At 53.2% G+C, this 14,588-nt stretch overlaps 1 protein-coding gene across 2 annotated transcripts; it reads right to left on the reverse strand.

The window, feature by feature from the left end:
• Positions 1 to 119: 119 nt before the first annotated feature.
• LOC137229849 (tumor necrosis factor receptor superfamily member 26-like) lies at positions 120 to 12,694 on the reverse strand. 2 transcript variants are annotated; one of them, XM_067747951.1, is made up of 9 exons: positions 12,542 to 12,694; positions 11,692 to 11,779; positions 10,639 to 10,767; positions 9,028 to 9,142; positions 7,458 to 7,537; positions 2,767 to 2,865; positions 2,231 to 2,256; positions 1,137 to 1,436; positions 120 to 403 (listed from the first exon to the last, which is right to left on the reverse strand). In XM_067747951.1, exons 1-9 carry the CDS (start codon positions 12,671 to 12,673, stop codon positions 368 to 370), a joined length of 1,005 nt encoding a protein of 334 aa, XP_067604052.1. In that variant the 5' UTR covers positions 12,674 to 12,694; the 3' UTR covers positions 120 to 367. The 2 variants fall into 2 exon arrangements, with proteins under 2 accessions (XP_067604052.1, XP_067604050.1); XM_067747949.1 differs by having other exon boundaries at positions 9,028 to 9,145.
• Between the last annotated feature and the right edge of the window lie 1,894 nt (positions 12,695 to 14,588).

Consider the following 14,588-nt stretch of genomic DNA (forward strand, 5'->3'; position numbering starts at 1 on the left):
CTGGGGCCCAGCGAGGACACACGCTGAGCCTCTGCCCCCCCCGGGTGCCATGGTCCCCTGGTTACCGAGTCCAAGCTCGTGCTGCTCACCGCACACAGGCCAATAAGTCAGACATGAGGTGTTGAGACAAGGAATACTTTATTCGGAAAGCCGGCAGACCGAGAAGATGGCAGACTTATGTCTCAAAATAACCACCTTATCGGAGTCTGGGTGCCATTTTCTTCTATAGAATCAGGGAAGTAAAGTAAAAAGGCAGAATAGAGAGGGAGAGGCGGTGGGGAAGTAAAGTAAAGACGGCCGTCGGTCTTGCAAATCATCTCCTGGAATTGAGGAGGGGATGCATGAATTTCTTCTTTCTTGCAGCCATTCACAGGTGGGCAGGGTCAGATTGTCTCCCTGTGAGCTGAACAGAGGCACTTTAGTTTAATATTCAGGCAGGGGGGCAGGGTTCCCCGAGGCAGGCCGTTATCGATGATTATAGTAACAAAAGCAATGAAAAGCGAAGGCTAAAGTCAAAGAAGCAGATGCAACGTGGAGCCAGAATTGGCTCTTCCCTGCTACACCCGCAGACAGCAGGTAGGGTTGGGGAAGGTTATGGGTTGAACTGTGTCCCCGCAAAGGTTCTGAAGTCCTCCCAGTACCTGTGACTGTGACCGTATTTGGAAACAGCATTGTTGCTCACGATCAAGTTAAGATGAGGTCACTAGGGTGGCCTCTAATCCAATATGACTGGGGTCCTTATAAAAAGGGGAAATTTGGAGAGGGACTCACACACAGGGAGAAGGCCACGTGAAGATGAAGGCAGAGATGGGGGGATGCTCCTTCAAGCCAAGGAACCTCAGATTGCCGGAAACCACCAGAAGCTGGGAGAGGCCTGGACCAGATTCTCCCTCACAGCCCTCGGCGGGAAGTGACCCTGCCGACACCTTGATCTCCGACTTCCAGCCTCCAGAACCATGAGACAATAAAAGTCTGATGTTTAAACACCCTCCTCCCTGCCCCTGGGCTGTGGGACTTCGTTATATCAGCCTCAGGAAACGCAGACAAGAACTCTGCAAGAGCGCCACACACAGCCCTGCACTCAGCACTCAGCGAGCAGGGGCTTGGTCATCAGACCCTCCCAACGGTCCACTTACCTGCTCCAGGCTGTGGAGGGGAGGGGACACCTCTGCTTGGCCTGGGGGCCTGGGGGCCTCGGGAGCTTGAGTCTGTTGTAGTGTCTGCTCTGGGGCTGCTGGACTTCCTTTGGCCCCCAGCTCCTGTAGCTCTAGGATTTCCCCAGCGTCCTTGGAGGGTCCCGGGTGAGTCCTGGCCTCGGGCTCCAGGGCTGAGTCCTCTACCTCCAAAATCGGCCTGGTCTCCACACCAGGGGCTGGTTGGCCCCTCTCAAGGTCCATGGGCATCTGCATCTCCTTGGGCTGGCTGCTTCTAGGCGACTAAAGAACAAAGTCATTTCTTCTGGTGACAGGAGCCTGCAGGACAGGCCCTTCCCAAGCCACTTTCAGGGAAAGAAATGCCAACTGTCTGATAGGTAAGCAAGGCCTGTGCAATTTTCGAGAGGAACACTGCACGGGGTCAGGTCCCTGCTCTGCCACCGACTCCTCGGGGGATCCCAAGAGAAGCCTGTGGTGGGTTGAATGGTGGGCACCCAAGGAGAGACCCACATCCTAATCCACAGTACTTGTGGATGGGACCTATTTAGAAATAGGGTCTCTTCAGCCGAGGTCATACTGGATAAGGGTGGGACCGGTATCCTATGACTAGTGCCCTTAAAAGGAGAGAGATTCAGAGACACACGGGGAGAGGCTGTGTGAAGACAGCAGAAATCGGAGTGACGCGCCCAAAAGCCAAGGAGCGCCAAGCACGTCCAGCCCCAACCAGGGGAAGCGAGGAAGCACCTGCCCCTAGAGCCCCGAGGGGACCAAACCCGCCAACCCCTTGATTTCGGATCTCTGGCCTCCAGAACTGTGGGACAGTAAGCTCGTAATGTTTGAAGCCCCCCGTCTATGGGGATCTGTCTCAGCAGCCCTGGGATACCAAAGAAAGCCTTTTGTCCCCTGTGCCTCAGCAGAATTTAAATCTTCCAGCACAGATGTCCCAGGGCTCTGCTAAGGTGGGCGCAGACACCACTGCACAGGCTAAATGTGGACGCAGCGGGGAAGGCCTGGGGCTGTCCCCCACCCCTCCACCCCCTGGGGCTTCACTGGACAAATCCCAGGGTGATACTTACAGGGCTGCCTGGCTGCTTTGGATTTTCTGCAAATCAAAAAGAAGAGAGAGAACAGAAAACAATTGATATTAACTATTACAGCGACTTCTGTGAGGAGAGGAAATGCCTCGAATTCACAGTCAAGAAAGTGGACTTATGTTTCCCAAAACCACAACCGACTGGAAAAACCACGCAGCTGGGAAAACACAGGAGGGGCACTTACTTGGTAAGCTTCCCCAGCACCCAGGGACCGCCTCCTCCAAGACCCCCTGGCTGGAGCTGCACCCATCTCTCCTGGCTTCCCGGCCCCCGGTGCCCTGGACGCCTGTCCCCAGCAGCTGCCCTGCAATTTTGGTCTCAAGCCCTGCACATCGGGGAGCACGCCATGGGCGGCTCCGAGCCCAGACACATGCAGGGCCCCCGAGATGGAAAGTGAGCAGAGCTGTGTTCAAACGACAGGCTCCCGTCAGGAACCACTGACCCCAGGCCCCCACTTCTGAGCTCCTGGTGCCCTTGCTGACCTGGTTTCCTCAAGGATCAACATGACTCTGCTTTACCTCTTCTTCTATAGAGGCGAGTGATGGCGAAGATGATGGGCACGGCGATGCAAAGGAACACAATCACAGCAAGGAGGATCCACAGCCACGTTCGGTTCCCTGCAAGGAGGCGAAACAGAGAATGCTGTCGCAGTGTCAGGCACGCTTACCCCATCCAAGTGACGTGCAGCTCTTGGGCGTGGTGGCAGCACCGCCATTCTCCAGGCCCCGAAGTGCTCTCTTGACGACTGTCGCCACGAACCTCCCCGGCAGGAGGCACGACAGGCTCCTCCTTCCTGCTCAGACAGGACCTGGGCTCAGAGGCCCTGGGCTGTTGCTCACATCCTTGGAAGCAGCAGGAGGTCTGACCGGCCAGCAGAGCAGCAAGAGGCCCTGGCATCCCGGGATGGGGCTCAGGTGTGAGTGGTCGCAGCTGCAGGATCTACTACCGGGTCAGCAGCAGGCAGAGCCTGGAGGAGGCTGGGAGGACGGAGGGGATGGCCAGTCCTCATGGCAGTAGGGCCGGGCCACGCTGGCCCAAGGGACAGGGCAGGGTCCACCCTGGGGAGACCTCTGGCGTGACCACTGGGGTGTCTCCGTCTCACCCTGCTGAGCTCCCAGCGCCGACAGGAGCCGTGGACACACAGACACGGGGGGCGGGGCGGGCCATCAGAGCCGTGGACGCTCAGCCACCCTGATGCCATCTGTCACCAAGGACAGAGGAGGAAGGAGCGAGTCTTTCCCGTGGTGCCACTGTTCTGCTTAAAGGCTCTTCTTTACTCTCTGATCAGGCCCTTCCTCATTCTGCCTTCTGTTTTGGTGTTATAATAGCCTTTAAAAGTGTTTGCGGGTTATAGAGGGAACCTACCTCAACATAATAAAGGCCATATATGAGAAACCCACAGCAAACATCATACTCAACGCTGAAAAGCTGAGAGCACTTCCTCTAAGATCAGGAAGGCGACAAGGATGCCCACTCTCGCCACTATTATTCAACAGAGTCTTGGAAGTCCTCACCACGGCAATCAGAGAAGAAAAGGAAATAAAAATTGGAAAAGAAGAAATAAAACTGTCACTGTTTGCAGGTGACACGATACTATACATAGAAAACCTTAAAGATGCCACCAGAAAACTACTAGAGCTCATCAATGAATTTGGTAAAGTTGCAGGATACAAAATAAATATACCGAAATCTCTTGCATTCCTATACACCAACAATGAAAGATCAGAAAGAGAAATCAAGGAAACAATCCCATTTACCATCACATCTAAAAGAATAAAGTACCTAGGGATAAGGAGGCAAAAGACCTGTATTCAGAAAACTATAAGATGCTGATGAAAGAAATCAAAGACGACACAAACAGATGGACAGACACAACATGTTCTTGGATTGGAAGAATCAATATTGTGAAAATGATTATACTACCCAAAGCAATCTACAGATTCAATGCAATCCCTATCAAATTACCAATGGCATTTTTCACAGAACTAGAACAAAAAATTTCACAATTTGTATGGAAACACAAAAGACCCCAAAGAGCCAAAGCAACCTTGAGAAAGAAAAACGGAGGTGGAGGAATCAGGCTCCCTGACTTCAGACTATACCACAAAGCTACAGTAATCAAGACAGTATGGTACTGGCACAAAAACAGAATTATAGATCAATGGAACAGGATTGAAAGTGCAGAGAAAAACCCACGCACCCATGGTCACCTAATCTATGGCAGAGGAGTCAAGAATATGCAATGGAGAAAAGACAGCCTCTTCAATAAGGGGTGCTGGGAAAACTGGACAGCTACACGTAAAAGAATGAAAGTAGAAAACTCTCTAACACCATACACAAAAATAAACTCAAAATGGATTAAAGACCTAAATGTAATGCCAGATACTATAAAACCCTTAGAGGAAAACACAGGCAGAACACTCCTTGACGTAAGATCTTTTTTGAGCCACCTCCTACAGTAATGAAAATAAAAACAAAAATAAACAAATGGGACCTACTTAAACTGAAAAGCTTTTGCCCAGCAAAGGAAACCATAAACATAACAAGAAGACAACCCTCAGAATGGGAGAAAATATTTGTAAATGACTCATCAGACAAAGGATTAATCTCCAAAATATATAAACAGCCCATGCAGCTCAATATTAAAAAAACAAACAGCCCAGTCGAAAAATGGGTGGAAGATCTAAACAGACATTTCTCCAAAGAAGGCATACAGGTGGCTAAAAAGCATATGAAAAGATGCTCAACATCACTAATTATTAGAGTAATGCAAATCAGAACTACAGTGGGGTATCACCTCACACCAGTTAGAATGGGCATCATCAGAAAATCTACAAACAACAAGTGCTGGAGAGGGTGTGGAGAAGAGGGAACCCTCCTACACTGTTGGTGGGAACGTAAACTGGTACAGCCATATTGGAGAACAGTATGGAGGTTCCTTAAAAAACTAAAAATAGAACTACCATACGATCCAGCAAACTCATTCCTGGGCATATATCTGAAGAAAACCATAATTCAAAAAGATACATGCACCCCAGTGTTCGCTGCAGCACTAGTTACAATAGCCAGGGCATGGAAGCAACCTAAATGTCCATCAGCAGATGAATGGATAAAGAAGATGTGGTATATATACAATGGAACATTACTCAGCCATAAAAGAGAACGAAATAATGCCACTTGCAGCAACATGGATGGATTTAGAGATTGTCATACTGAGTGAAGTAAGTCAGACAGAGAAAGACAAATATCATATGATATCACTCATATGTGGAATCTAAAAAAAGGGTACAAATGAACTTATGTACAAAACAGAAACAGAGTTACAGATGCAGAAATCAAACTTATGGTTACCAGGGGTAAGGGGGGGAGGGATAAACTGGAAGATTGGGATTGACACATACACACTACTATACATAAAACAGATAACTAACAAGGACCTACTGTATAGCACAGGGAACTCTACTCAATACCCTGTAATGCCCTATATGGGAAAAAAGAGTGGATATATGTGTACGTATAACTGATTCACTCTGCTGTACACCTGAAACTAACACATTGTAAACCAACTGTACTCCAGTAAAAATTTAAAGAAAAAAGGTCCTTGCATGTTATTTAAAACAGAAGGAAACTGACAAGCTGATTTTTAAGTCTCAGTGGATGTGCTGAGTCCAAGGGTGGCCTGACGACCCTGTGGAAGGAGGCAAGGGGGACTTCAGCTCCAATGGCAAGGCTGGCAGGAAAGTGGCACTGGCCCCAGAACAGACAAACAGGAAGCCCAGATGGACACGGCGCTCAGTTATGACCAAGTAACACTGAGGGCGGGGAAGGGATCGTCTTCAAAACACAAAACGGGGTAGTCGATATGTGCAGTGGGAAAACATACACTGAACCTAGACCCCTGCCTCACACCTCGCAAAACACCAATTCCAGGGTCGTGTAGAGTGAAAAAGAGAAAGGTAAGACCACGAAGCTGCTGGCAGATCACAGAGCAGAATACTTTCTCCGGGTGAGCAAAGATTTCTCACCCGGGAGAGGAAGAGTACCAAACATAGTGGAAAACAGCCACAAACTTGACCTCATTAAAATGAAGGACCTCTGTCCACAAGAGACCCCATAAAGCGAGTAAAAAGGCACCCTCGGGGGCAGAGGTGGGGGCAGAGGTGGCTGCAGATATCCGATACAAAGGGCTTGTAACCCAAGCTTATAAATAATTACCAACGTTTATAAATAATCATCAAAAATAAGAAAATGAAAACCCCAGACAACCGAGTATAAGAATGGGCAAGACATCTTCAGGGACCTGGATGGACCTAGAGATGATCACATGAAGTGAAGTCAGGCAGGCAGAGAAAGACAAATACCGCATGAAATCTCTTATGTGTGGAATCTAAAAATATGACACAAATGAACATGTTTAGTAAACAGAGGCAGACTCACAGACGTAGAAAACAAACTGATGATTACCAAAGGGTAAGGGGGGATGAGGGGGGGATAAATTAGGAGTTTGGGATTAACAGATACACACTACTATATATAAAATAGACCAACAACAAGGTCCTACCGTATAGCACAGGGAACTATATTCAGTATCCTGGGATAAACCATAATGGAAAAGAATCTGAAAAGGAATATGTGTATGTATATATATATATAAAACTGAATCACTGCTGTACACCAGAAACTAACACAATATTGTAAATCAACTATACTTCAATAATAAAAAAAAGAATGGGGCTTCCCTGGTGGTGCAGTGGTTGAGAGTCTGCCTGCCGATGCAGGGGACGCGGGTTCGTGCCCCGGTCCGGGAGGATCCCACGTGCCGCAGAGCGGCTGGGCCCGTGAGCCATGGCCGCTGAGCCTGCGCGTCCGGAGCCTGTGCTCCGCAACGGGAGAGGCCACAACAGTGAGAGGCCCGCGTACCGCAAAAAAAAAAAAAAAAAAAAATAGTGCCTGAGCCGACACGGCCCCAACATGGGGACAAGGATGGCAGAGCCACCGCTTGTCCCCAAGGATTCTATTTGCTTACTCAAGACAGGAGTGTATGAACGGTGACCCATGGGCCAAGTCCTGTCCACTGCTATAAATAAAGTTTTATTCACACACAGCCAAGCAACATCAGCAGAGTTAAATTGTGACAACAGGGACCTTAGGGCCCACAGAGCCTCAACTTTTTACTTTTATGGATTTAAGAGACAGAATCAGAACTTACCAGCCTCTGGATGAATTTTTACGGCACAAACTGTATCCCTTGTGGCGTTGCAGGGTTGAAGGATGGTGCTGTCTTCACACCTGAGAGGAAGAATAAAGAAACCCTGAGCATTACTTCTCCCCGCCCAGGCCCAGCCCAAAGCATCCTTCTTAAAACCCACCCGTCAGGGGTTCGAGGGACCAGCCCCGGGTCCTGTGCTGCCCCACCAGGCTTCAGGCCATCAGTGTCTGGCATTTCCTGGGCTACCTGGCCCAAATTGGCTCAATGAGAATAAAGCTTGAGGATTCTCTGATATATAGGGGAGGGGCCTCCCTCTGGCTCTGTTCCCGGATAGAGATGTGCGTGGCTATGAGGACTGGACCTGCTGTAGCCATATCTCTACCAAGAGGGAACTCAGCCTAAAGACGAAGCTCATGGAGAAGGGGACAGGCAAGCAAGTCCAGAGAAGCCAGAGCCCTGATCAGACCAGACCCGAGGGCAGTCCTTACTCTGGACTTGTCCGGTTCCCAAGCCAACAGTTCAACATGGTCTGAGTTGTATTTAGTAGTCTACAAACGTGAACGATTTTACAAGTGGCTTTACCGCTGTAAGTGTCTTCCCCAAAGCCCCCCCAAAATCTGTGCCCACTCGCAACCACAGAATGGGACCTTATTTGGAAATGCGGTCTCTGCAGATGTCATCGTGTTAAGATGAGGTCATACTGGATCAGGGTGGACCTGAATCCATGACCGGCGTCCTTAGAAGAAGGAAATTGTACGCAGGCAGAGAGAAGGCCACGTGGAGATGCAGATGCACAAAAGCACACAGGGAGAAGACCACCTGGAGGTGGAAGCAGAGATTGAAGTGATGTGTCTACAAGCCAAGGAGCGCCAAGGACTGCCGGCAACACGGAAAGCTGAGGGAGCGAGGGAAATTCCTCCCTGGGAGTCTTCGGAGGGAGCACGGCTGCTGACACCTTGATTTCGGACTTCCGGTCTCCAGAACCGTGAAAGAATACATTTCTGCTGTTGATTAAAAGCCACCCACTTGTGCTTTGTTACAGCAGCCCCAGGAGACTCTTACCATGACAGTGGGCATCCCACCCTGCCTCAGGGCGTGGTACTGCCGTCCTCTCTGCCTGTGGTTTCCTTTGCCTGGAGCTTCCTCCCTCCCTCCCTCATGGGGCATCTGCTCTAGAGAGCTGTCTCTAGCATCCCCTCTGTCCCTCATGGGCTTGTCACTGTATAGGTGTTGGGATGGTCTCCACCATGGCTGGGGGCGCCAGGCCTGCCATAAGACCTGCAGGCCACAGCGGGGCTCATGATCACACCTGAAGGAAGGAAGGAAGGAAGGAAGGAGCATTGACTCCAGTCCGTCACCAGGTGGAAACATCCAGGTGACTTGTCTGACTTAATTTCAGGACACCTCTGTGGGGCAGGTGCTACCATTAGCCCCATTTTACACATGGGAAAACGGAGGCTCCGGGAAGGGGACGGAAGAATAAGTGACCCAAAGCCAAACAGGCAGTAAATGGAGGAAGGGAACCCACGCCCAGGCCTGTTTGATCAGCTCACACACCCCAGGCCAACACCTTTTGCACCGGAAGCAGCTCTCTGTGCAGTCCATGGAGTCGCAGTAGAAGTGGCCCTGCTTGCACTGGCATAGCCGGTCGCTAGTTGGGAAGCATTCAGTCACCACCTCCTGATCTGCTGGAGGGAAGGCCGAGGGTCAGTCACAGGGGCCTGGACTCTGTCCTGCCCACGCCGGCCACGTCCAGGTTCGTAGTCAAAGCCTCAGAATCGTCACCCCCCTCCTTCCCCAGCAGGGATGGAGACAGGGACCAGCCAGACCTCATCCCCTGCATCCGGAGTGTCTGTGGAGGGGCCCGTGGGTGCCCCTGCAATCTGGGCTGGGGCACAGGGCCAACTGCTCAGAAACACCCCCAAATCATTCTGTCCATCTCGTTTGCCCCACAAAGATCAGAAGAGCACTACTCAGTGTGGACACTGAACGGTCTCTCCCAGCATCACTGGGGGATTCCGCCTTTCGCCTGTGACGGGCTCGCTCATGGGGCCACACCCCACACTTCACATCTACGGGGCTATTTCCACGGGGCCCACTGTCCACCCCCACGGGAATATCACACTGCTGAACTGTCTCTCTGTACAGAGTCCTAGTACTTGGGGGGGCCAGTGTGCTATCTTGTTTTCCTCCTTTAGGAAAGAAGGAAGTTGTTTTGGCAACTGTCAGCATAGCCAGTTTTATGAAATCTCCTATTGGGATAGTTTACTTTTTAAAAATAAAAATTGTATCTACTTAAGGTGTATGGCATGATAAGTTGATACATTCTGTTGGGATTTTCATTGGGAATGCACTAAACCTAAGAACCATTCCTGGGAAAACTGATACTTTTAAAACACTGAGGGAGTTCCCTATCTGTCCAGTGGTTAGGACGCAGCGCTGTCACTGCTGTGGCCCAGGTTCGGTTCCTGGTCAGGAACTAAGATTCTGCAAGTTACACCGTGCGGCCCAAAAAACCCCCCAACAAAACGTTGAGCCTTCCTGCTTACTACCTTGTGGTACTCCTCGCCGTATTTAGATGTCCTTAAATGTTGTTTGTTCACTTACACATTTATACATGCTTTGCTAGATTTATTCCAAAGAATCTTGTTTGTTTGGGGTTTTTTTGCTAATGGAAGTGGCATTTTTCAATTACATTTTAAAAAACAATGTCACTGATATACAGAGATTTGGAAGAACTTCTGTATATCATCCTTATACACAGCAACTCTGAAATCCTAATGACCTGTAGGTTGATTCTTTAGCCAATACATACAGCATCATGATAAAAACAAGCACTTTGGGGCTTCCCTGGTGGTGCAGTGGTTGAGAGTCCGCCTGCCGATGCAGGGGACGCGGGTTCGTGCCCCGGTCCGGGAAGATCCCACATGCCGCAGAGCGGCTGGGCCCATGAGCCATGGCCACTGAGCCTGCGCGTCCGGAGCCTGTGCTCCGTGACGGGAGAGGCCACAACAGTGAGAGGCCCGCGTATCGCAAAAAACAAAACCAAAAAAAAAACAAGCACTTTGTGATGTCTGCTCTAGCAGCCCCATCCCCGTGTTCCTCTGTGATAATTTCCTTTGGGGAGGTTCCCACAGGGCCAGTCGACAGGGGCACGTTGCCTGGACGGCAGCCCACTCACCCTCCCGGCACTGGGAACACGGCACGCAGCTGCTCTCCTTACTGGGGTGGGCCCGGAAGGTTCCAGACTCGCACTTCCTGCATTCTCCAACGCTGTGGTCCTGGTCTATGTATTTGCTGACGTAGTAGCCTGTGGCAGGTGGTACACGGAGGGGAGGTGGGTGTCCAGGGCTGTCCTGCTCTGCCGCAGACCCCGCCTGGTCTCTGAGGCCTCTGCATGAGGAGGTCCCAAGGCACCTGGAGGCCAGACGCCCTGCACAGTACCCACCCCTCTCCTCCCGTCTCCTTGGAACATTCTGGACTGATCCGAGGCCACAGGTGTCCCAGAAACCGGGGACCTGAATTGCCCCTTGGCTTTTACTGATGACATGCAGTATGTGGGTGCTGGGCAGAGGTCACAAGATTTCATGTTGGACCAACTGTGTCCCTTTCTTTCCTACATGTGGTTCATGTAGGTGTGCGTGTGAATGCATGGATGTGTGTGTATAGAGGTATGTAGTGTGTGTACTGGTGGGTGTGCACGTGTGTGTGTGGGGAGGATACGGGGCTGAGTGTCCAGGTTTTGGGTGTTTGGTCTCTGAACCAGGAGCCCCGGAAGGCACACTTTCCCGGATAAAATGAGGCACGTGTGCAGGTGTGTGTGAGTGGACGATGCCCATGGTGATGGTACAGGTGTGTGGCTGGACCCTTACAAGAGGAGGCCATGAAGGGACTTTCATTGATCACGTGGGCACACCTGTCTGAGTGTGGATGGGGTGCGGGTGGGAAGGTGGGCGTGTCCAGCCTGGGCATGGGTCCTCACTTCTGTCCTCCAAGCCCTGCTGAACTCACCTCACCCATCTCAAAACAAGCACACACCACTCTGTTCACACGAGAGCCCCCAAGGTGGGTGCAGAGGTGGGGCACTGGGCAGCTGCCCAGGAGAGGCCCTCCCACCCACAGACAGCCAGGTACTCCCCACAGGTAGCCCCCAGCTCTGCTCGAAGGGACTGCTGCCTCCCTCCTCCCAGGCAGGGTCTGCCCCGGAAGGCTCTGGAAGTGGTCCCAGACTCACCAGCCGGGCAGAGTTTGCTGCAGCGGCGAAGGCTGGTAACCTCATACTCGCGCGGGTTACACCGGGTCTCCCCGGTTGCCATGGTCACCTTCAATCAGAAAGAGGATATTGACATTATCAAAAGATGCCTCTGCTGCTGATGGAAGCAGACACCGAAGCCCCTGAGCAAGGAGTGGCAGTCACCCCCCAACCTGGAGCACTGCCTCCCTCGTGGAAGTGGGCTTCCTCGGGGGAGCATCTCCGTGCTGCTCCACTCGCGATACAGAGCAGTATTATTTGGGGGGAATATGTTCTTCAGTTCCCAAATGCATGTGGATTTGCTGACTACTTAGATGGTAGGAGCCTATTTTATTTGCATGGCCAGAACTAGACCCTTTGTGGTAGTAAACCTTTGGAATTTAGTATTTGATTTTTTCTAGTCTATAGTTAATTGCTTCACCTGTTGCATATAGACTGTGTTAAGAAAGGATATTGTCTATGGGTTGGGAACGGGGATCTGAGTGTGTATGTGTACATCTTTGTATTATATATTTGAATGTACACACACACACACACACACACACACTCAGCCCCCCGCAGCCCCGGCCCTCCGTAGTCCCGTCCCTCGCATGCCCCCCCCCCCTTCCACTGGGGCTCCCCGCGCTCAGTCACCAAGGATGTGCAGCGGGCTCGGCCCCGCCTGGGCCTTTGGGTGCAGGAAACTTCCCGTTGAGACCTGCTCCGGATGGGAACCCGGGTGCGGGATGTCCCGCCGCCCGCGTCATCCTCGCTCCGGACGCGCGCCCAGGCCACAGCCCCCTTCCCGTTCTCAGAGTCCTCCCTCCCCCGAGCCCCTCCGCCGCCGTCCCACCTGCGCCGCGAGCAGCAGCAGCACCGCCAGGACAGCGCGCGCCCGGGCCTCCATCGCGACGCCTCTCCGGATGAGCTGACAACTGCGGTCACACTTCCAAGCCTGGCTACCCGTCGACCCCCCGGGCCCCATTCACTGAGGAGTTTCTGACGTCACAGCCAATCGGAGGGGATCTTCTGACCAAAGTACCCAATCGGAGCGGACGGCCTTCCCCTCGCCCCACCCACGGGCTCCGCCTCCCAGTTGCCGCGCCTCCCAGCTGGAAGCGGTACTTTTCGCTTCTCCGAATTCTCGTAGGTCGGCCACGCGGAGGAGACGCCTAGGACCGGTGGTCCTAGACTCGCGTTTCGGCCCTGCCCGTCCCTGGACCCCGCGCCTCCCGCCTCAGATGCCGAGGTCTTCAGCCCAGGCCGTCGCCGCGCCGGGGCCACCGATGGGCTTCGGGCTTCGGTGCCCCCGGGACGGCCATTCCCGGCCCTCCCCCCAAGTTTAACTTGTTGCCCAGTCGCTTCCGAGGGGGCGGGGGAGGGCAGGGTGTATGCACAGACCCCGCTGCAAAGGAAAGGACGGAGCGCCTCGCTTGCCGCGCCCCCCTCCCCAGCCCCTCCTGGGCGAGCACGCTGCCGACCGCCGGTCCCCCCTCACCCGCCCCTCCTGCGCCCTCGGCCCCAGATGCCCCAGGGGCTCCGACCTGGGCTCAGGTGGACGCCGCACACCGAGCGTCTGTCTCTCCCTCCCCGCCTCAGCCCACAGCATCTTTTGAGCTGCCCGCGGGAGCGACGTTGATGAGGGAGGCGGGTGAGGTGGATGAGAGGGATTCAAGGGGAGGAGACCCTTCCTTCGTGGGGAGAGCAGGATGCAGCCCAGGCACATCCACAGGGAGCTTCGCGCCCCTTCATCTCCTCAACCTCCTCCAACGTCCCCCGCCCCCACCCGGAATCCCGTACTCCAGGGGACCCGCTCAGCTGCTTGAGTCTCTCTGCCCTGTCTGGGACCCAGGTCGCTTCTGCTAGAAGTTCTTCCTACTAGAGGTTGCTGGCTGTTCACCCAAGGAGGTGACAAGGTGAGGTGACTGTCACTGTGTCCCCAGGAAGTGCATCTCCTCAGCCTCTCTCTTTGCTGCTCTGAGTCTCCTAGAGGGTGAGGTGGGGCCCCCGCACAGGCCCTCCTGAGCTTCCACTCTCCTAGTCCAGCTGCAACATCCTCTTCCCGCCCACATGCCCTGGGAGCCAAGCCAGGCACACTGTCAGTGGGGCGGGGAAATGGGTACTGAGTGGACGTGAGGGTGGGAGGCCCAGCTCTGGACCCTACATCATTCTAGATTTAACCACCAGCATCTGGACACCCAAGAGTTGGCTGATGGACCCTGAAACCACGTCCAGGTTTTTACTGCACGGAGGGGCTGCGTGATGCCCTTGCAGCCACCCCTCTGGGCATTGGCCACCTGTTCCCCTGGGACGATGCCCACCCAGCTTTCTTTTCCTCGTTATTTAGAGTAGTTCTTGGCCTACCAAGGACATAAAGAGAATTCTGGAGGAGATTCCGAGGCTGCAGGGGTCAGGGGTTGGAGGGGCTGGTGGATCAGGCTGCAGCAGGGTGGCCCCGTCTGGCTCTGAAGGGGTCAGGGTGCAAGATAGGTGGCCCAGGGCTTTGGGTCCAGAGCAGCCTGCCTCAGTAACAAGGTGCAGAATACTTCCACCTGGAAAGCACCCACCCTCAGCAGGGAGGGACAGCCACGTGGGATCCAGAGCCAGTCTAGGGGGACTGCCCTCGATGCGGGATCCTGGGAGTCCCGTCTGCTTGGTGCAGGCGTGAGGGCTGGGATGGCAGTGCCCACCTGCCCCTTCCTCGGCTCCAGTCCAAGTCCATCCTGTCCTGTGGCCTCTCCCTCTGTGTCTTTCCTCCTTCATGTACTGTCAGGGCTGGGCTGCAGTCTCCCTGTACTGTGGTGCATGGGGTCTGCGGTCAGCTGTCCCCACCCTCCCCTTCAGGGGTATCCTGGGCTGTCCCAGAAAAGGGAGGCCCACTCACCTGGCCCTGGTGTTTG

This window comes from Pseudorca crassidens, chromosome 9 (assembly GCF_039906515.1).
Source record: "Pseudorca crassidens isolate mPseCra1 chromosome 9, mPseCra1.hap1, whole genome shotgun sequence".
Taxonomy (NCBI): Eukaryota; Metazoa; Chordata; class Mammalia; order Artiodactyla; family Delphinidae; genus Pseudorca; species Pseudorca crassidens.